This window comes from Gymnogyps californianus, chromosome 11 (assembly GCF_018139145.2).
Source record: "Gymnogyps californianus isolate 813 chromosome 11, ASM1813914v2, whole genome shotgun sequence".
NCBI classification, from domain to species: Eukaryota; Metazoa; Chordata; class Aves; order Accipitriformes; family Cathartidae; genus Gymnogyps; species Gymnogyps californianus.
This window is the reverse complement of record NC_059481.1, coordinates 23,411,761-23,432,636: the sequence shown is the minus strand read 5'-3', so window position 1 is coordinate 23,432,636 and position 20,876 is coordinate 23,411,761. Positions and strand designations below refer to the sequence as shown.

The window sequence follows — 20,876 nt, the reverse complement described above, 5'->3', positions numbered from 1 at the left end:
CCAGCGAAGATGCAGGAGGGGATGCGGAGGCTGGGATTGCCATGGCAACCCGCGGCGGGGGAATGGAGGTTTTTCTTGGCAGGAGCGGCTCGGGGGGGCTTGGGGGGCTCTGCCGCTCTGGGGCAAGGTGATGAATGAGCCCTGTTATGGGGAAGGTGTCAGGCATGAAACCCTCCCCTGTTCCCGGCGCGCTGGAGGATCCCCTTTCGCTCCCGATTAAACTTTTAATGGGGACAACTAGAGTTTAATATGCTGGGGAATGGGAAAAGTTAAAGTGAACAAATATTTAAAGATTATTGAATCTCATGTTAACAGGAAACCTCACAGTTGTAAACGTAATATTTTGGACATCTAATATCTTCTTGCTCGCTGAATCCCACGTGGGAAGTCTCTCTCTTTGCAGAGCGCCAAGTTTTTCTTCAAATCTTTGTTGGAAGTTTGGGCAGAATTGGATTTAAGCGTGGAGGCGATGGGTTGTTGTGTGTTGTGTTAGTGCTCGATGGTGCCTGGGGAAAGCCCAGCACCTTCCCTCCATCCTCCCCAGAGGCAGCCTGTTTGGATGCTGCATTTTTTTCCTTTACGCCTAAACGACCTTTGCGACACGCAGCTGGAGGGACTGCTCGTGCTGGCACTGCTGTTTTCACCTCAAATAAGGACTGAATTTGTTCTAGAATTTGTTGGGGGCTGGCAAGAAAGAGCTCACAGGAGAAGCAACCGTGCTGGAGGAGCAATGTGCTGAGTGCTTGTTGCTTCCAGAATCCAATAGGCTTCATCTGAAGGCATAAATATTTAATGGAGCTGCAGTTTATATATAATCTAATCGATGCGTCAGTGCCAAAAAGGCCTTTAAAGAGGTTTACCTATCGCTGAGCAACTTGCGATGTGAGCACCAGGGTGGTTATTGGTGGCACTGCTGCCACTTTGAAGTGGCACTGCTTTGCTGGGGCGGCTGGTGGCACACAGCGCCAGCCCATGCTCTTGCACCATGCTCCTTTGGATGTGGCACCATGGCTGGGCTTGATTTTTTTTTTTTTTTTTTTTGCAGTTTTAGCTTGCAGCCCAATTTTGCAGGCGCAGAGTGGTCGGCGGGCGATGTGCGCGCGTTGGGTGTTTAAAAACCTGCGCTGGCCAGAGCCCCTTCCTCGGGGCAGGGAGTATCGTGCCTTCACCAGCCGCCTGATGAGTCCCGCATCCTCGCGTTTGGGTCCCTGATAATCCTGGCGGCTGCAGCACTCGCATAGCTGTAGCCAAGGTACCTGAGTCCAAACCGTAGTCGCTTCCAGATGCCTCCGCCTTGACACAGCGCGCCAGCACGTTCCCCTGACCTCTGGAAGGGCTAATAAAAGCATCAGGTGTAACGCGATCACCGAGGCGCCGTCGGAAAAGGCGACGGCCAGAAATACCCTGCCGCTTTGAAGCCGAAACGGGCAATGCCCGTGCAAAGGTGCTGCGGGAGCAGCGAGCGGGTGGTGCGTGGGGACCCCTCGCAGCAGATCCCCGAGCTCCGGTGGCTGTGGGGTCTCTGCGGGGTGGTTCCCTCCGTGGGGGTGAGTCTAGGCTGGGGGAGATCGGGGTTCTCCTGGCATCTCCTTGCGTATGGTCATCCTGGGGCATGTTGGTTGTGCTTGTTAGGTCAGTCTTGTAGTAACACCAGCGTGCCCCAGCCACTGCCCAGCTCCTCAAAGCAAGGGTTGAGTATGTGTTGGGTTTTTTTCCTCCAAACTATGGTATTTGGATTTTTTTTTTCTTGCAGTATTTGGGAGCAGGTGGAGCTGAGAGCCCCTCTCTGGGTCGGCACCCCACTGGGGCTGGGATTAAAAACGAAGAGCTGCTGTAGGGCGCATCCTGGGGACGCCTTGGGGCCGAGCAGTGGGGATCAGGGAGGGCGAAGCCTCGGGGTGCTGGGGGTGGAGGTGGTGATTTGGGGAGCACACGGGGGCTCTCCGAGCGGGGGTGGCTGCTGGCCGTCTCAGGGAGGAGGCACCTTCCCGACAGGGAGGCTGGAACGAGACCCGGTTAATCACTTGTGTTATTGATAACGAGCTGCTCAAGGCTGTCGGAAGGAATTTCTGGGCGTTTGATTCCGCGCCAGGGCTCAGCTCCGGCCATTGTTGTGGCGCTGAATCCTCGCGGCTGCTCGGGCCGTGTTTGAGTTGGACCTAAAGCTGTTTTAACAGCTGCCTCGGCCGGCGGAGCAGCCGGCGTTAACTCTTGGGAGCCGGGCGGCAGGGATGCGGGCAGCTCCACGGGCTGAGCAGGAGCATCCGTGGGGCGTGCGGTGCCGGGCGCGATGGCAACCCCTGGCACCGAGCTGCCAGTTCGCCCCAAACGTGCTGGGGTTATCACTCAAGGAAAAACATTATTCCCAGTTAATGGAGATGTTGCAGAAACCACAGTTTGACAGCATAGGTTTGTTGTTAAACTCCCAAATAACGCGGTCGAGCTGACGGGTGTAAATGGTTACGGGTTAAGTTTCCTGAGTGTGATGTGAGGATGGCGAAAGGAACCCGAGCAGCTTCAGTTTGGGATGGGGAAAGACCTCAAGGGTGCTGAGATCAGAGCAAGCGCCCGCCAGCCCTCGCTGCTGACTAAACGCTCGCTGCGGTGCGCGTTTTGCGGAGGTTTCTTCTGAAGAAACTCAATGCCCGCAAATGAGCGCTGGGAGCGGAAAGCGATGGCGGGGGGCTGTCCCTGCGCGTGATCCCGGCTGGACGTGCAAAATTAACTTTACTTGATCCGGCCTTTTTGGAAAGCAGCAGCTGCTCTGAGGATGGGGAGCCGTGCTAGCGCCTGGCTACATTTTCTCGAAGCCAGGGAAGTCCAGGCTGGTGCAAAGCTGCTGGGGCTGGTTTGTGTCACTGGGTCCCATGATGGGAAGGGGACCAAAGCGTCCCGAGGGCGTGGGGAGCGGGGCCGTGTCCCTGCGCTGGTGAGCGCAGAGCAGCGTGCACGGAGGCGCTTCCGTTGCCTCTTTTGGGAGTCACCGCTTCCTCTTGTGCGGCCGGGTGGGGACGGGGAAGGGGGATGCACGGGTGGGGACGGGGAAGGGGGATGCGCGGCGCTGCTGCCGGGAAGCCTCGTGCAGTCCGTGGGAGGTTACTCAGTACTGACTGCTTTTTCTTCTTCCTTTTTTTCAGACAGAAATTGCTAAAAGACTGAATACGATTTTAGCCCAGATCATGCCTTTTCTGTCACAAGAGGTAAGGGCGTTTTCACACCCCAGATGGAGGGTGCTGCTTTTCCTGGGGGGTTTCCTCAGGAAGGCAGCGCTGTGCCCCTTGGGAGGTCCCACGAGGAGGCACGGACCTGCTCCCACCAAACCCATCTTTTGGGGGTGTAGGGCTGCTCTGGGGTGCCCCATGAGAAATGGGGCTCCGATCCCATGTGCACATTGCAAAATCCTTGGGGTGGGGGAGAGCCGGACCCCACGAGGGGCTTTGCTCGGTCGTGGGGGTCTGCACCAAGCCTATGGAATGCCAAAAGGCTGCGAGGGGCTGCTCCGGCTCCCCTTGCACCCTGTGGTCTGTGGAGCAGGGAGGTGCGCCTGGGCTGCTGCTCCCACGAGCAAATTATAGGCAAAAAAAAAAAAAAAAAGGGGGGTGACCAGCTCGGGGGGGGGGCAGATCACGCCTCGACTCGGTGCCCCTGTGCCCGGCTCTGACCTGGCCGTGCACCTCTGTCCCCGCAGCACCAACAGCAAGTCGCACAGGCTGTTGAGCGTGCCAAGCAAGTGACAATGACGGAGTTGAATGCTATCATCGGGGTACGTGGACTTCCCAATCTGCCTCTCACCGTGTGTATACCCCTTTTATTCCTATCATTTACCATAACCAGAGGCAATCCTGCGCTCAGGGCGGGGTTAAAGAAGGGCGGCTCGCAGCACCCCGCCTGTCCCGCAGCCCCCCCCAAACCACCAAAACTCCCCCAATCTGGCATTGAGCGAGACGGGGGGTGGCAGCCACTGCTCGGGCAGCCCAGTCCCCCTCCCCAGGCATTAATGCAGCACGGGGGGGCCTCTGCCAGCTAAATTTGATGTTCTCCACGAGACTGGGGAGTGTTTGGGGAGCAGAGCGGGGCCGGGTGCCTGGCAGCCCTCCCGGAGCCCCCTGAGCCCAGGCATGTCTCTGCGTGTGCTGTTGATGTGAAATGTGCTGTAAACTTGACGGAGTTGTTGTTCCATGCATTGACTTACCCGCTCCCGTCTTACCAGGCTCTCTCACAGATCTCGGGCGGTTTTTAAGACTAACAATTTTTAATGTCTCTTTAATTGATGTAACAGTCTCAGTCCTGCAGCAAACCTGCGCTCTGTTGGAGCTCCCTTAACCCTGGGACATCAGCGTCCCCAGCCAGTGTCCTGGGGAGGTGGCTTCAGAGCTCCTCTGGGTTTCAGTGTTTGTTTTCCAAAAAATATGGATTTTTAGGTTTGGGGTTTTTTTAGTAACTATTTGCGCTTCTTTCTTAAGCTACAAGGATTTTTGTGATTCTCTGCATTTAACTTGCTTTTATACACATTTTTCTGGTTTTATGGGTAGCACTAAGTGTAGAAATGTGCTCTGGGCTCCTGCAGCCCTTGGGGCCGAGGAAAGCCTCAGCTGCAGCAGGATCCCTCATGGTGGGGCTTGTGGGGCAGTGGCATTTGGGAAGCGGTCTGGGCACAGAAGGATGTCTTGTTGGGTCCGCGCTGGGGTGGCATGCAGCACCATGCCGCTGCCTGGCCTCCTGCCTGCTGCTGCCTGCACCTCGCACCTTCCCAGTGGGCTGGGAGGTGAACTGGTGCATCCGTGGCGGAGACAGCAAGCGAGGGAGATGCTCGGCTTTGATGAGCTGCTTTAAGTCGCAGCCAGGAGCCCAGGCAGCTAGAGGCAGATATTGGAATTCAATTAAGGTAAATGAGCGGGGCCCGTGACCCCCATTTTCAAGGTAATTGCTTCCTCGGATCAGAGCGAGTGTCATCCCGTCATTAAGCAGCCAGGCATTTAATCGCTTTGCCTGACGAACTTTCAGGAGGCAGGAGTTATGGGCAGCCGGGGGAGCGTGGGGGTAATCCGGGCGAGCGCTGGGGCGGGCAGCGGGGAGCATCTCCTCCCGCTGCGCCTTGTCGAGGCGGGGACCCGGGGTGGCTGCTGGCAGGAGGGTGGCGAGTGATGCCCTGCGCTTTGGCGGCTGAAGAGGAGGGTACAGCTTGTCCCCGAGATGTGCCGCACGCTCCGGGCAGATGCGGAGCTGTTTTGGGTCACGGGTCCGTGCTGCTCGGTGGCTGCTGCACCTGCCCCGGTGCCCCCTGAGACATGAAACCGAGAGGGTTTTGGTTTTTCTCCAGCAAACAGAATTTCTCCCCTTTTGTGCATGCAGCGGTTTGTTATTGTAGGATTGCTCAGGTGGGGCAGATCGCTTGTGTGTGTGTAGTGTTCTCGAGTGGAAGAGGGCAGCATGCTGGGGCATGCATGGACCCGCACCCCGTGTCCCACGGGGATGCACTGCTGACACAGGGGGCACGGGTGGCTCCGCTGTCCCCTGCGATGCCTTGCAGTGAGAGAAGGCGACTCTATTTATAAACTGCACCAGCATCTTGGTGCAGGTGTTGCAAACAAAATCGACACGCGCAAAAAAACGCACCAAATCGTTAAAACCTTTTTTTTTTTTTGCCCCTTTTGAGGTCAAGAACTGTTAATTTTATGCATCTAGGCCATTGTCTCACAGTTCCTCTGCTTCAGGCTTCTGTGAAATTGAGCCCTTGATTTGGTTATAGCTCTGGAAATGATTAGACTACTTTACTAAATTTAACGCAAGTGGTGAACTTAAGTGGTGAACCATTAAATCGGTTAACAAAGGCATGAAGCATGATGTACATAATCCAATTAAAAACACTCTACATATGAGATATTCCTTGCCAGCCTTTCTCGTAAATTGTAGCCTCCTTCATATCTTAACCATATTTGTCTGGCACATGCTGAGGGACCCCAGAAGGAAAACATCTCCGTGTCTGCGCATCTCCAACCAGCTCCTCTCGCCTGGCCTGGACCTGGGAGCTGGGCGATGCTGATGTCCCCGCCGTCACCTGGGGCTGGGTTTGCAGTGCCTTTGTCTGCAGCCCCTTGCTGCAGGCTGATGTCCTGGGCTCTGCAGGGAAGTCAGCCCAGTTTGGGGTCCTGCCAGCAGACGAGAAGCCCCAGTGCAGCATCCTGAATGGGTCTGAGCTTGCCATTCAGCTCAGGCATGCTGGGGAAGTGTCAGGAGGGTCCCTGGCCCTGGAAGGCTGCGCCAAGCCCTTGCATGTACCATTTGTTGAGCAGGACCATGATCCCACTCGGAGGTGAGCACCCTGTCTTGTCCCTGCCATCGGCTGAGGCATGGGGCAGCCAGCTGCAGGTGCAAGAGTGGTTTTTGGGTGACGAAGGTGGCCGAAGAGCTCCTGCAGCCTGCCCTCCCCCAGATTGTTTGCGACAAGCCTCTGTGTGATGTGTTTTTTTTTTTAAAAACAACCTTTTTTAGGGAAGGGAATAAGGGGCAGGGGAGGGAAGGTGGGCTTTCCTGCAGAGAAGACGCCAGGCGAGCAGTATTGCTGAGCTCTGCTGCATCCCTCTGCGCCGTGGAGTCCCAGGTGGGGTTTTATCCCCCTCCGTGGAGTCCCCAGGACATGATTCCCGAGCGCTGCGCAGGAGGGATGTGCATCGACCGCTCCCGGCGCTAACGTGCACAAACACGGTGGAGCGATGCAGCCGGGAAGGACGGCAGAGATGGCCGCAGGGAGCTGCGAGCAGAGCCTGGGGATCCTCCAGCCACCCATGCGGGCACGTGCGCTGGGCCCGTCGGCTTGTCATCTTCTCCTTGCCACGAGAGTGACCTGTACGGTCACCTCCTTCCTGTGGTGCTGGGATGGAGGTCTGCAGCCCCGAGGTGTGATCTTCACTACCCCATGGAGCTGCAGGCAGCCCAGCCCCGACGCCGGACAGAGGGATGAGGCTTCGAACCAGAGCTACCCAGCGAGGAGACTTTCCAAATGGATTCTGCTCACCGTTCCTGCCTACCAGAGGGGAGAAAAACACCTTTAAACGTTTAATCTCGGGCCTCAGTGGGATGTTTTGTCTTGACATTCATTTCCACCCCCTGCGCTGGAGCGGGGCTGCTGCAAGGGGGCTCAGACCCCATGGGGCCAGTTCCCCGCAGCTCACCGAGCCGTTGGATGGATGTATTTGCCGGCAGCGTGAAAAAAACAACAAAACAAAAAAAGGGAAGAAACCAGCAGTTTTCTGCTCCGCTGGAGGGTGAGGCTCAGGGTGGTGATTCTTCCTGCCTTCCCCGCTCTGCCCCAACTGGGTGCTGCTGCACTGGCTCGCGCTGGAGCTACGTTATCTCCTGGGGCCGTGCCAAGGCTGTGACCCCCATCAACGTTGCTGGGCTGGAGTGTTGCTGCATGGACCTAGGGTGCCCACAAGACCACGTCCCTCTTTTGGGGATCCTGCTGCTGCGAGGGGTGGTCGCCCCGGGGTGGAAAGCTCCCGGGAGGAGCATTATGCAGTGCAGATACTTCTGCCCACCGTGGAAGTCGGAGATTGCTGAGGATAAAGCATTGGATCTTGGTGTGTTCCAGCCCCGTGGGGATGGACACCGCTGGAAAGCTTGCAGGAGAGGAACGTACTGTGCTGGAAAACCATGGGGGGCTGTTCTCCAGGGTGATGCTCTGATATAATGGCCAGCCCTGCCTCTCACTTAAATGAGTGGAAATCACGTGAGACTGGGACTGTAAAGAGCCTCATTGATTTCAGCAAGAGCCGAGGCTCTGTTCGTCTTGCTTTGGTGTTGGAGGGATTGATCTCAGTACGTGTGCCTGGCGAGGAGGCAGGGACTGTGCTCCATGCTGTCGAGGGACACACCAGCACGGTGCAGGCACCATCCGGCAGAGCCCCTGGGGCTGGGGACCCTCCTCGTGGTGCTCCCCTCGCCCTGCCAGCAAGCTCTCCTTGCACTGCTGCCTTGCATGCGCTGGTTTGAGGACACCTCCTCAAATGGAGGTCCTGAGGATGCTTCCCCCTCTCTGCCCTGTGGATGGAGCAGCCCAGCAGAAGCCAAAAGCTCCTTTTGAGGACACAACGATTTATGCTTTTCCTATAACAGCACTGCAGAGGCCTAATTGCCTTCTTGATTTGGCTTCTGCCACAGCTGAGACCTCTGCGCTGCCCGGAGGAAGCTGCGTTTTAAGATATTGCATCTCCTCTGCCTGAAACTGCAGCTACTGCCTTTCAGATCTGACCCCGGCTTGCGTCCTGGGTGGGGATTTCCCTCTCCCCTCGCACAAGGCTTAGAAACAAGAGCCTGGCAGATGTGGGTCGCCCACCCGCTTTCCCTGCACCCAGCTCTGCCCCGGGCAGCAAGAGGTTGCTCGGTCCCGCTGTGCCCATCAGCATGTGACAGCAAGTCACCCCTTCCTGCTACCCCCTAAAATAGGTCCTTTAGTCGGGAGGTGGGTGGAACCTGTGCTTCCCCTGAAGACATGGCCTCAGTGCGGGGGTTTTTCCAAAAAGCTGCATCCTGGCTCCTGCAGCCGGGCTGCGGGGGCTGGCGGGGCGTTTGCAGGGTGCACCGAGGGGTGTGCAGGGTGCGAGGGGTGTGCAGGGTGCCCTCGGCCTCGCTGGGGCTGTGGGTCTGTATGCACGGCTTTGCAGCAGAGCCGCTTGCTGCACGGTGGGGGGGCTGCCGGCATGTGAGGGGCTGCAGGCCTTGCTCGAGGGCAGGAGGAAAACTTTTTAAGTGCACCTCCCATGCGCGACGGGGTCGAGCTGTGAGTGCAGACCTCTGGGACCCCTGGGTGAAACCCACTCTCGGCGCTTCCCCAGTGTGTTTTGTGGGCTGTGTCGCAGTGACTGGTGCTGCCCGTCAGGCTGCGCTGGGGTCACCCCCCGCGTTCGGGGGCACCTGGGTGCGTCCCCTTGCAGCGCTGGGGGAGATGTGCTGGAAATTTCCTTGATGAAAGTGTTGGAAACGTAGGGTCCCCCGTACCTGGGAGGGTATTTTTTGGTGTATTCTTGCTGCTGTGGATTGAGCTGAGCCGTGCTGCGATGGCGTGGCAGCAGCCCCTTGCTGTCACCAGGCAGGGCTGGGACTGAGCCCCTCTGAGCCTGGCAGGAAGGGCCCTCGCCTGCTTTCCGTCCGTGCCCCGTGCAGGGACAGGGGTTGGTGGTGTGTCTGCTCACCGTGCCATGGGATCCTCCTCCGTGCATAGCCCGGCTTGCTAGAAAGCTGCCCAGTCTGGTGACCCGAGCTTGGTGGCACCAGGGAGGGAGAAAACCTGATCCAAGCTGGTTGCGGGGACCCGGGGGAGGCGTGGGGGGCTCCTCTGCAGCTCGGGTGTCCCCCCCGGCCTGTGATTTCTGCTGGAGGTCAGTTGCCCAAAATGCAGCTTTCACCGGCAGCTAATACAGTGCTGCTCGAGGTGGCCGTGGGTGCAGGCAGGAGGGTTGGGAACGCAAGCACCAGCTCCGAGACCCTCCTGGCTGGACCACTGCTGTCCTTGGGGTGGAGGAGCCGCAGGAGCAGTGGCCTGGGGCTTTTGGAAGTGGCACCACCGAGGACAGACCGCTGACCGATAGCAACTCGGATTTCAGCTTGTTTTCTTCAAGTTTGTATTTGAAATAGAAATATAGGGGATGTGCTTGGTTTTCCCTTCCTCTCCCCAAAGCTGTAGTTCAGTTTTTTCCAGCTAAAAACGAGCAGGCAATTCCCACGGCTGGATGTTGTGCGTGCTGGGATGGCCGGGGCTCCCGGCTCCCCAAAGCCCTGGGGAGGTGGGGAGCAGCGGGGGGGCCGTGCACCCTCCCGGCCGGGCTGCAGCTGCCTGTGTGGGTGCTGGGGTCTGCGGGTGCTGATGCCTGGCCCCGCGGCTGGGGGAGAGGGTGCACCCGCGGTTTGGCCAGCCCCATTCCCAGTGCAGGGGACGTCTGGCCGATGTTGGAGGGGGCCGGGAGCAGCGGGGTGGCAGGATAGGGCTAAGGCGCTGTGTGGGCAGTTTTCTTCTCACCATCAAGCGCCTTAAAGCTGGTCCTGAGCATATAAGCAAAACTTCTCTTTTCTGAGGTGTCCTGGGAGGATCCTGGATGCTCGAGTCTTCTCTCTCTGATCTGGTTTAGCAGCTGGCACTCCAGCCAGAGCCGCTTTCTGTGTCCTGGGTGGTATTTCTGTATTTTTTTTTTTTTTGCTTATGTCTACTGAAAAGCAAGACTAGCCAAGTCTGCAGCGATGATGTGAATTACCTGGAATTAAGGATGACTCCTGCAATCTGGCCCGGGGTGTGTGTGCCACGCATGGACTCGTGCCACCCAGCCGTGTTGTGGGCGGCTGTGGCGGGGACCATCCCCGGGGCCGTGCACGGGACACCCTCCATCCCCTCTGCTAACGGGGCTTCTCCTTCCAGGCAGCCGAGCGGGGCAGCTCCCCGGGGCATCACCTCGCCGCCCTCCCGGCATGACACCGGGCATGCCCCATCCCGGCACTGCTCCTGCGGCCACGCCACCGCTCGATGCCTCGACATCCCCCCCGCCCCGGGTCCCGCTGCCCCCTCCCCGGCTCACTGGTGGTTTCATTGCAGCAGCAGCAGCTCCAGGCCCAGCACCTCTCCCACGCCGCCCATGGGCCCCCGGTCCAGCTGCCGCCGCACCCCTCGGGTCTCCAGCCACCGGGCATCCCGCCGGTCACCGGCAGCAGCTCGGGGCTGCTGGCTCTCGGCGCCCTGGGGAGCCAGGCACACCTCGCTGTCAAGGACGAGAAAAACCATCACGACCTGGACCACAGAGGTGAGAGCGAGGGGCCGGGTGGATGCGGTCCCTGGGGGCTGCTCGTCGCTGCATCCCCCGGCGTGAGAAATGCCCTGGTCCAGGCGTGGCTCTGCTCCCACCGCCCCATCCCTCGGGGGAGCGGGCTTCAGGGGATGGGTTTGTGCTTTTAGGGATGCAGCTTTCCCCAAATGATGCTCAAGCTCCTTAAATCAGCCTCGGCGGCCAAGGGAGGTGCTGCTGCTGTTGTGGGATATTCCCAGCGGCGGCGATCCCAAAGCTTTCCCTGCTTTGCTTGTTCGCTGAGGTCAAGGTGCTCCTTGGGAGCAGCTCAGGGACGGTGGGGTTTTTGAGGTGGCAGGGGAGGAGGGGACCTGCCTCCAGACTGCGCCTTTCTTTGCTCATTTAGGGCAGGGAATGCAAATTGCCCCAAGAAACGACACCGGCAGATTGACCTCTGTCGGGTTGAGTCGCTCGCGTGCCCCCTGAGTTTCACTCGCAGGTTTGAGTCCTCTCAGGCTTTGATGGAGTCTTGCTGCAAATCCTACGTCCCTATTCAGCCGTGCCTTAATGGCAATGCAGCCTTCCTCCTCCTTCTCCTCTCCATCACTGTCAGAGACTTTCGATGGTCTGGAAACGAGCAACATCCGCTAGCAAACTTGCTGGTTTTTCTTATTATTTTCGATAAGACAATCTTTTAGAAGATAAAATGACGCATGAGTTCGGTTGCAAACCAACAGCGTTGAAGACTTCCCTCACAAATCCCCCTGCCCGTTAACACGTGAAGATCTAAGATCTTTCCCCTTAATACGCCCGTTTGCAGGGCAGTTATCCAAGAGCCTCACAAAGCTGTTGGGCTCTTCTGCTGGTGGGTTTGGGGTGTTTTTCCTCCCTGTGAAAGACAGTGAGAAAAAACTTATTGGTAGCAATTATCCAATTACATTCCTTTTTCTGCATGGATTCAAATTGCCAGGAGGTCCCAGGGAAAAGGGGGCTGTTTCTGTACAAATTAATGGCTAAACCACATCCCGCTGATGTGGCTGCGGAGATGGGCGGTCGGGACCTTCTCTGGGGTTTGTGCCTTCGGGTACAGGAGCCTTAGGCTGATGCCATTCCTCTTGCATTTCAGGGCATTTCCCCTTTCCTCTGTGTGTTTTGCCAAATAAATCACATGGACAAAAAGAAAGGGGCAGCAGGCAGCGGGAGCTGCATGGACAGGGGATGGGAATTTTAAAGCAAAGCCAAAGAGAGCCTAGATTGGTTTTGAGTTAAGGCAGGAGGCTGTACAATGAGGAGCTTCGAGGTATTTTTTTTTTCTGTTTTCAGACTTATTCTAACTTGCTTTATTTTTCTGTCTTCCCTTTATTTTGGCTGCGACCTCGCCTCTGACACCGGCTTCTTCTAAAAGAGCGAGACTCAAGTGCAGTAAGTCCCGTTACCTCCTTTTTTCTCAGTTTCTGGTGGCTGCGTGGTTTTTTTTATCTATTGTTTTAAAAAACAGACCTCTGGGCGTGAGCTCCAGGGGTGCCTTTTGCACAGGTCCTATTTAATAAAAAAAAACAAAAAAACAAAAAAAAAACAAAGGCAAGAAAAAACCCCCACCCTGACTGGAAGAGCTGCTGGGCTGTCGGCTGTGCTGGGGCGAATGGAGCCGCCGCCTCCGGGCCGGTTATGAGATTTGGTTTAAATCTTTTTGATTGCCGCAGAGCTTCGAGATTCGGTTTCAATTGACTAAGCCCTGTGAATGAGCGCAGTCAAGTCTGCGTGGCTAAAAATCCTTTGGCGATTAGGAAAGCTATTTTATTCCTGATCACTCTTCTATTATCTTGGGTCATCTAATCTGTTGGGATGGGTTTGGCTATTACGCTGTGTTAAGTAGGACTTGGAAGGTCAAGCAGTTAACTAACCAGCTAAATAACCGTGGTGGAGGGCAACCGTCACCTCCAGCGCGGCTGCTTTTTATTTGTGTCCCTGACACCTCGGTGTTAATAGCACCGGTTTGGTTCTTGTTTTGGCTGGGTGCAGTGCCTGAGCATGGATGGAGATGTATTTTTCGGTGGGCAGAGGCTGGTAGGAGCCTGGTGGGGGGCTGCCCTCCCCATGGCGGGGGGGCGAGGGGGGGCTCAGCCCGAGCCCCCCACCCCGGGGCGCACAATGCCGCCGTCTCGGGGTGGGGAAAGCTGGCAGGACAAAGCCCGGCTGAGCTGCGGCTTTGCAGCGATTTCCTGCCATCCCCGAGCCCACAAATGGGCCTTTTGAGAGCCGGGGGCGGATGGGAAGAAAAGTGCCATTTAAGGGGGGAGAGGGGAATTGGGCATCATTAACCTCCTCCTCCTTCGGCGGGGAGGGGGCCGTCAGAGATGGGAAGGTTCCCGATCTATAAAATAAAATACGGGGTATTCCCCGTGGAGGTTTAATGCACATGATAATCAGAGTTAGTCATTCATATTTTCCTAGCCTTGCCTGCGCAATAAAAAATATTTCGTTTCTTGGCGGCGGGCCAGCGGCGGGCTGAATGGATCGATGCCTCTAAATGCTTGACATGATTCTCTGGTAGCTGCGAGGTTTTTCAGCATGACTGCCTGAGAAGAAAGACCCCGGTGTTATCCGAAGCTGCTTATTGGGTACCGAGGAGAAACATGAACTGCTTTAGTTCTCCCTTTCAACCGGGAAAGAAAGGCAGGCAGAGGAGCTTAGGAACATTTCTGCTTAGCAGGGGTGGCAGGCTCTGCTACAAGACATGAAATGATGGTAATTTCTCCTGCTGCTCCGAGAAACTAGTTGTTGAAGGGCATCTGCGCAGGGCCGGGGCTGTGCCGCAGGGCGATGCGGGGCCGGGCTTTCTCCGGCGCTTTTGAGGTGGTTTTGCGCTGCCATTTTTGCTCCCAGCGCAATCCCAGCGTGCGAGGGGCTTTCCTGGGAACGCCGGCGTCTCCTGGGCTTTGCCGCTTGAAGCGAGCACAGAAAGCCACCCCTCCCGCCCAGCCCGAGCGGAGCTGTGCCGCGGGGCGCTGGGCTCTGCCGCTCCGGGTGACGTGGATTTTTCCAAACGTTTTTTTGGATGCGCTTTGGCTCGGCAGAGCTCGGCTGCTGGTGCAGCTTGGCCGGGGCTGGGATGAAGCCGTTCCTTTGCTCCCCTAATGAACGCCGGGGATGAGGCCCCCCAGCTCTCCTGATGCCAGAGGAAGCACCCACGGGCTCTCGCGGGTGCCAGCCCTTGTGCAAAGCCCTTCCCCTGCCCAGGGCTGGGGCGAAGCTCTGGTGCTCCCCGTGGGGGGCAGAGGATGATGGAGACAGGGCTGGTTTAGGGGAGCACAGCTTTTCCCCTCTCTGCCTTCACCAGTACCCACTGGTGGATCCCAGCGGCTGCTGGGAGCTGCTGTGATTGCACACAGCTTCCTCCCAGGGTTTGCCTTTTTAAACAACAACTGCCTCCTCCCTTTTTTCTGCTGTGCTTTTTGCAGTAAATAGGCTCAGGTGCCCACGAGCAGCCACGCTGGAACGGAGCAGCCACGTGGGGCTGTCCCGACAGCATCCCCGGGGCCTGAAGCCACGCTCAGTTCGGTGGTGGCCGTCCCCCAGCCCAGGCTGGACCCTGTCCCCTGCTCCCTAGCATGGTGGGCCATGGGGTCTCACCCCACCGTTGGGGTTTTGCAGTCCGGGGCAGGGCTGGATTTCAGGCTCTGTGCTGGCTGGAGGGCTGTTTGTGGCACTTTCTAAGCTGCTGCTCGTGAAGTCCTGTTTCCAACTTAAAAGTTTCTTCTGTTATTGCAGAATAACTCCGTTTCGCCCTCGGAGAGCCTGAGAGCCAGTGAGAAGCACCGGAGCTCCACGGACTACAGCATCGACTCCAAGAAGCGGAAAGCAGAGGAGAAGGACAGCATGAGCCGATATGTAAGTGGCAGGGACGGTCTGCAGCCGGGTCCGGTGGCCGGGGGGGGCTGAGAGCGGCCGGGGGGGCTGAGAGCGGCCGGGGGACGCAGCAGCATGAGGCACAGGGTGTGCAGCACGCCTTTGGGTGGGAGAAAGCAGGGTTTGGGTAATATTTTTCCAAACGTGGTGTGGGTGACCTGTGTGCTGCTGGGGGGGAGTGGTTCAGCTCCCCAGGGGGCTGGCAGCTCTCTGCGGGATGTAACTCACTTTGTGTTTCAGGACAGCGATGGTGACAAGAGCGATGACCTGGTGGTCGACGTCTCCAACGAGGTGAGCCGTGGGAGCGTTTCGGCGGGTCTGCTCCTCTCCCCGTGGCACAGTGCGGGTTTGGGGGGTGATGCCTTAGGGACCCCCCGGCACCGGCCCAATTCCTGCCTGAAAGAGGAGCTGGAGGGAGCCCTCCCTGCTGCTGGGGGTACCAATGCTTTCTCCTGTCTCGCAGGACCCTGCCACCCCCCGGGTCAGCCCAGCCCACTCTCCCCCGGAGAACGGCATAGACAAAGCCCGCGGGCTGAAGAAGGGGGACGCACCAAACAGCCCGGCCTCGGTCGCCTCCTCCAGCAGCACTCCCTCCTCCAAGACTAAAGACCTGGGCCACGTACGTCCTTTGCTCTGCCGGGAGGGGTCGGGCCCTGCCGGCCGCGGGTGCTCGCTGGGTCTGGGGGCTTGCTGAGCAGGGGCTGTCGGTGCCGGCGGTTGAACCTCATCCTTTCTGTTTTTCATCTCTTCTCCATCCAGAATGACAAATCGTCAACGCCCGGGCTCAAGTCGAACACTCCGACGCCGAGGAACGACGCTCCGACCCCGGGGACGAGCAGCACCCCAGGGCTGCGGCCGATGCCCGGCAAGCCGACCGGCATGGACCCCCTGGGTGGGTACCGGGCCCATGGTGCCGCTTCGCCGCTGCTGTCCCCGGCACAGCTTCAGCCCGTGCCCTCTCTTGGGGGCACAGCAGCTTTGGGGGGGGTTCAGGTTTATCGGGGACCTAATCCAGGTCAGGACAGGGGTGCCAGGAGATCAGGTGGTCCCCTTGCCAGACATGGGGTGAGGTCCAGCCGTGGCACCTCATCCTCTGGGGTGAGCGGGGCTGGATGCTGGCAGGCTCCGTCCCCTCACCGTGTCCCCAACCCTCCCGCAGCCTCGGCCCTGCGGACGCCCATCTCCATCGCGGGCTCCTACGCGGCTCCCTTCGCCATGATGGGGCACCACGAGATGAACGGCTCGCTCACCAGCCCCAGCGCCTACGCGGGGCTCCACAACATCCCCCCGCAGATGAGCGCCGCTGCCGCCGCCGCCGCTGCCTACGGCCGGTCGCCAATGGTGAGCTTTGGAGCTGTACGTAGCACTTTTAGCTCCTTTTCTCGCTCCCGGTGGGGTGGTGGGTGCGGGGAGGGCTGGGCAGGGGGGGTGCAGGGGGGGCAGGGGGACTTCCCTGTGTCAGCTGTGAAACTGGGGCTCCTCACCGGCTGCATTTTGAATCAGCCGCCGTCGAAGGGTGCTGGGCGTGGAGATGCCTCCCCGTGGGGTGATGTGCATGCGCCACTACATTGGGGTTTATCCTTCCCCCACTAGTAGTGGAAAGTACCCACTACACAGCCCCCTTCCTATTGCTCTTGCTAAACACTCGATTGCACACTTTAAGGCAAAACACAGTCAAAACAAGAAGTAAAACGCTGCCATTAATGCAGAGATGGGGGTTTCTGCAGCCAGGGTGCTGGGCACAGCTTGGCTGCTCCTGTCCCTGGGGGCTTGCGAACAGCACGGGGAGGGGTGAGCATGTCCCACGCTGGTCCTTGCAGACCCGGAACCTTTGGCTAATTAATTCCCCAGCCCTTCCCCTTTCTGCCAGGGAAAAAAAATAACAATTAGCTATTGAGCAGCCAGGGAAAAGAGGGAGGCACCGAGTGTCCCCACGCCTGCCTGGACTTGCGGATGGGAAGCTGTTTGCTCACGTGCCCAGCTCGTGTCCCGCCTCACCCATGTCTGTGTGTCTCTTGGCAGGTTGGCTTCGACCCGCACCCGCCCATGAGAGCCCCCGGCCTGCCCTCCAGCCTGGCGTCCATCCCCGGAGGGAAGCCGTAAGCCCCTCTTGGTCTTTTTTTTTTTTTTTTTTTTTTTTTTTTTTTTTTTGTGTGTGTGTGTGTGTGTGTGTGCTGGGTGGGGATGAGTGTGCCCAGGAGGCAGATGAGCGTGGGGCTTCACCCGGGGCTGGGTCCGGCCAAGCCCCCGGCGAGCAGCGGTGGCCTCCGGCCCCGAGCAAGGCACCCATCTGGCAGCCGGGTTGCAATGCCACCCCCACCACGCTGGGTTTGCAGCAAACCTCTGTCTCCGGGCTGACCCCCCTGCCCCGTTTGCCTATCCCTGGCAGAGCCTACTCCTTCCACGTGAGCGCCGACGGGCAGATGCAGCCGGTCCCTTTTCCCCACGACGCCCTGGCGGGTCCCGGCATCCCGCGGCACGCCCGGCAAATCAACACCCTGAGCCACGGGGAGGTGGTGTGCGCCGTCACCATCAGCAACCCCACCAGGCACGTCTACACCGGGGGCAAGGGGTGCGTGAAGATCTGGGACATCAGCCAGCCGGGCAGCAAGAGCCCCATCTCCCAGCTGGACTGCCTGGTAAGGGCACTCGGGGCAGCGCTGCCTCGCGCGGGAGCTGGAGCATCCCTGATGCGCGCACAAGCGAGCAAGCCACAGCGGATCGCTCCTGGTCCCCACGCGTGTGTCCCTACTTGCTTTCCCCCACCTCTAAGGCGGTGAATTATTCTCTGCCCTCCCGCTAATGTCTCTTCCCCCCTCCAGAACAGAGATAACTACATCCGCTCCTGCAAACTTCTCCCCGACGGCCGCACGCTGATCGTGGGAGGGGAGGCGAGCACGCTCACCATCTGGGACCTGGCTTCCCCCACGCCCCGCATCAAGGCCGAGCTGACCTCCTCCGCCCCCGCCTGCTATGCCCTGGCCATCAGCCCCGACGCCAAAGTCTGCTTCTCCTGCTGCAGCGACGGCAACATCGCCGTCTGGGACCTGCACAACCAGACGCTCGTCAGGTGAGCCAGCCTCGGCACCCGGCCGCGGCAGGAGGGCTGGGAGCACCAAGGGTCGCTCTTCTCCATAATCGGGGTCTTTCTGGCCGTGTTTTGGCGTGAGGACCTTGGGGATGGTGACAAGAGCACTATCTCGTGATGCTTTGTTTGTAAGTGAGCCCAGCAGGCTTGGCCGGGCTGGTGTGCCTCGGCAAAGGATGCTCCGGGGATGGATTTCCAGGTGTTCCTGGTGCGAGGAAGCCTCGTAAATGTAGCCTGAGCACCAGCTCCCTTGAAGCAACCCACATGCTTTTTGCTAGTGTTCCCCTTGAAGATTTGCATTATTTTTTATTGTTTAAAGGCAATTCCAAGGCCACACAGATGGTGCCAGCTGCATAGATATCTCGCACGACGGTACGAAGTTGTGGACGGGGGGTCTGGACAACACAGTGCGCTCCTGGGACCTGCGGGAAGGGAGGCAGCTCCAGCAGCACGACTTTACGTCCCAGGTAAGCACGGGACACCCTCGGCCCCGGGAGGGGGGAACGTCCTGGCCTTGTTGTGCAGCTCCTCTTGGAGACCCCATGCAGGGGTTGATCCCTGCATGGAAAGCGGGGCAGCCTGCTCAGCAGCCGGCTCGTGCGTGGCTGTGGGAGGAGGCTCTTCCTACTGGGAAAATGGCCTGCACGGGCCCCTGTTAGCTCTGTGTGTGGCTGTCCCCGCTGCTTTAGGTGTAACCTAAGAGTGTTCAAGGCAGTAAGAGCTGCGGGGCTCCCTGGCTCTTGTTTCAGCTCCTCTTTCATCGCTTTTTCATCCGCTGCAAGGCTAGCCTGCCATTAAGAAAGCGGTGCTTGCCTAGGGATGCCCGCGGCTGTTACAGGCTGGCTCTGGGTGCCCCGCAGGTGGGATGGCTGCAGGGCTCGGGCGCCCGCCTCCTCCTGCAGACCCTCCTGGAGCCCTTGTCCAGAGGGGCAAAGTTTTGGGACCTTGTGTCCTCTTGGCAAGCACAGCAGTCTCCGTGGGGCTGGAGCTGTCCCGGCATTCACAGGTCTCGTACGGCGGCTCCAAACACATGGAAATGCCTCTCCAAACCCTGCTGCACCTCTTCAGGGCTGGCCAGCAACCTCCACCAATGCCATACGGCTGGTGACATGATCTCGCTGCCTTCCATACTGAGTTTTCCTCTTCTGGAGGATGTCAGGAAGGTACAAAGACAGAAGCACTGTCCCTGGAAGAGGCTGTGTTTCAGCCGGGGTGCCTCGGCCAGGGCAAGAGCCGGGGCTGTGCTGCAGGGGCAGATGCTGTCCGCCGGCTCCTGGCTTTGCTGTGCCCGTGTTTCAGTGGCTGGGGACACTCGGTGATTGAAGAGGACCAGGCTGTGTCCTTCCTCGCCTGTCGGGCTCTTTCTCTTCTGAATTTCTGGCCTCGCTGCCAGCGCTGCGGGCAAAGCCATCACGTTATTAAAATCACTGACGGGATCACCCCCAGCTCGGCTCGTGCCCGGGCGATCGGCGTCTCTCTCTCCGATGGGGAGTTGCTGGGGACACAGAGGTGGCTGGTGCCCGCTTGGGCAGGGAGCGGCAGGCAGAGCTGGCGGGGTGCAACCCCCCCTCTGAGCACCCCTCTGTCCCCCTCGCAGATCTTCTCACTGGGCTACTGCCCGACGGGCGAGTGGCTCGCGGTGGGCATGGAGAGCAGCAACGTGGAAGTGCTGCACCACACGAAACCCGACAAGTACCAGCTGCACCTCCACGAGAGCTGTGTCCTCTCCCTCAAGTTTGCCTACTGCGGTAAGCGGCTCCGGCCCTAAACTCGGCTCCCCTGGCTCCTGCGGTGAGAGCTGGGGATGCGCACGAGGACCGCGGCAGGAAGGGGACGATGCATGGCACGGTGGTGGTGGGGGGGGGCTGAGCACCTGGAGGCTTCCAGCAGGATCCGTCCCACGGATGGTGCATTTGGGGAGTATCCTCGTGAAAGGATCCCAGTTGTGGTTGCGTGTTGCCACGTCGCATCGCGGGAGGTGAACCCACGCCTGCGGGGCAGTGGTGGGACGCATCCCACCAGGAGAGAGAGGCTGGGGCGGGCATCTCTGGAACATCTCCAGATTTTCCAGTTTCTCCAAAATCTCCCATTTCTGAGGGTAAACAGCCAGAAGGCTCCGGGGGCAGGGAGAGGCCGGCCACGGGGTCCGGCCGGTGGCTTCAGTGCTGTCGGCCACGGGGTGGGGACGCGGCAGCTTTCGGCTGCTGACGCCGTGTTTCCCGGCCGCAGGTAAATGGTTTGTGAGTACTGGAAAAGACAACCTGCTCAACGCCTGGAGGACGCCCTACGGAGCGAGCATCTTCCAGGTAGGAGGCTGCTTCTCGGGCAGGGCACGGGGGTGGGCAACGCCTGGACCCCTCCTCTCGGCATCGCCCTGGGGGGCTGCCAGCTCCAGGGAGGGGGGGGAAATCCTTTTGGGGTGGCCGGGTTCGGTACCCAGCGTGCGGGATGTGGGGATGCCACCAGCATGGACGCTGCTCGGTGAAACACGGCTGCGGCAGCCTCGTCGGGGAAACCAAACTGATGGTTTTTCTTCCCCCCCCCCCCCCCCCCCCCCCTTTTTCCAGTCCAAGGAATCCTCGTCCGTCTTAAGTTGTGACATTTCAGCGGATGACAAGTACATCGTCACGGGCTCTGGTGACAAGAAGGCCACAGTCTACGAGGTCATCTACTAACCGTGGATTTTATAGCAGGGCTGGCAACTCCCGGCACCGGTGGTGGCAGGACTCAGGCGGCTGGCGGGGAGCAGCCGGGGGCTCGGGGGGGCTGCTGCGGGGCGGCCCCCGGGGCTCGGCCACGGACCGGCACGCTCCGGCGGGGCTCTGCCTCGAGGGCCCGGCATACAATACACACGGATTTATTTGGAGGTCTGCAAATATGGCACACATTGAAGCCCTAAACGAATTTTTGTTTGGTTTTAGGGTTTTGGGTTTTATTTTGATTTTTTTTTTTTTTTTTTTTGGTTTTCTGGTTCTTTCCGTCTGCGCTTTGGTGGCACTATAAAGGACTTATTTTTTATTGTGACTTTTTTTTTTTGTGCATCCTGCATAAGACTTGTGAAAAATGTAAATAACGGACTAGTAAATAGCATTGGAAGGGTGGGGACCCCT

The 20,876-nt window shown here is 58.8% G+C and overlaps 1 protein-coding gene across 5 annotated transcripts in view; it reads left to right on the top strand.

The window, feature by feature from the left end:
• TLE3 (TLE family member 3, transcriptional corepressor) overlaps positions 1-20,527 on the top strand; it is a 28,285-nt gene extending 7,758 nt beyond the window's left edge. The window contains exons 6-21 of one of the 5 annotated variants that reach the window (XM_050902936.1): positions 3,138-3,200; positions 3,689-3,763; positions 10,586-10,787; positions 12,175-12,191; positions 14,541-14,660; positions 14,919-14,969; positions 15,142-15,297; positions 15,438-15,570; positions 15,838-16,019; positions 16,701-16,777; positions 17,068-17,317; positions 17,501-17,748; positions 18,086-18,233; positions 19,364-19,514; positions 19,996-20,072; positions 20,334-20,527. In XM_050902936.1, the coding sequence (XP_050758893.1) occupies positions 3,138-3,200; positions 3,689-3,763; positions 10,586-10,787; positions 12,175-12,191; positions 14,541-14,660; positions 14,919-14,969; positions 15,142-15,297; positions 15,438-15,570; positions 15,838-16,019; positions 16,701-16,777; positions 17,068-17,317; positions 17,501-17,748; positions 18,086-18,233; positions 19,364-19,514; positions 19,996-20,072; positions 20,334-20,441 (2,058 nt within the window). In that variant the 3' untranslated portion in view covers positions 20,442-20,527. Of the gene's footprint in view, positions 1-3,137; positions 3,201-3,688; positions 3,794-10,582; positions 10,788-12,174; positions 12,192-14,540; positions 14,661-14,918; positions 14,970-15,141; positions 15,298-15,437; positions 15,571-15,837; positions 16,035-16,700; positions 16,778-17,067; positions 17,318-17,500; positions 17,749-18,085; positions 18,234-19,363; positions 19,515-19,995; positions 20,073-20,333 lie in introns of all 5 variants that reach the window. The other 4 variants (XM_050902935.1, XM_050902934.1, XM_050902933.1 and 1 more) reach the window with 4 other exon arrangements.
• The last annotated feature ends 349 nt before the right edge of the window (positions 20,528-20,876 follow it).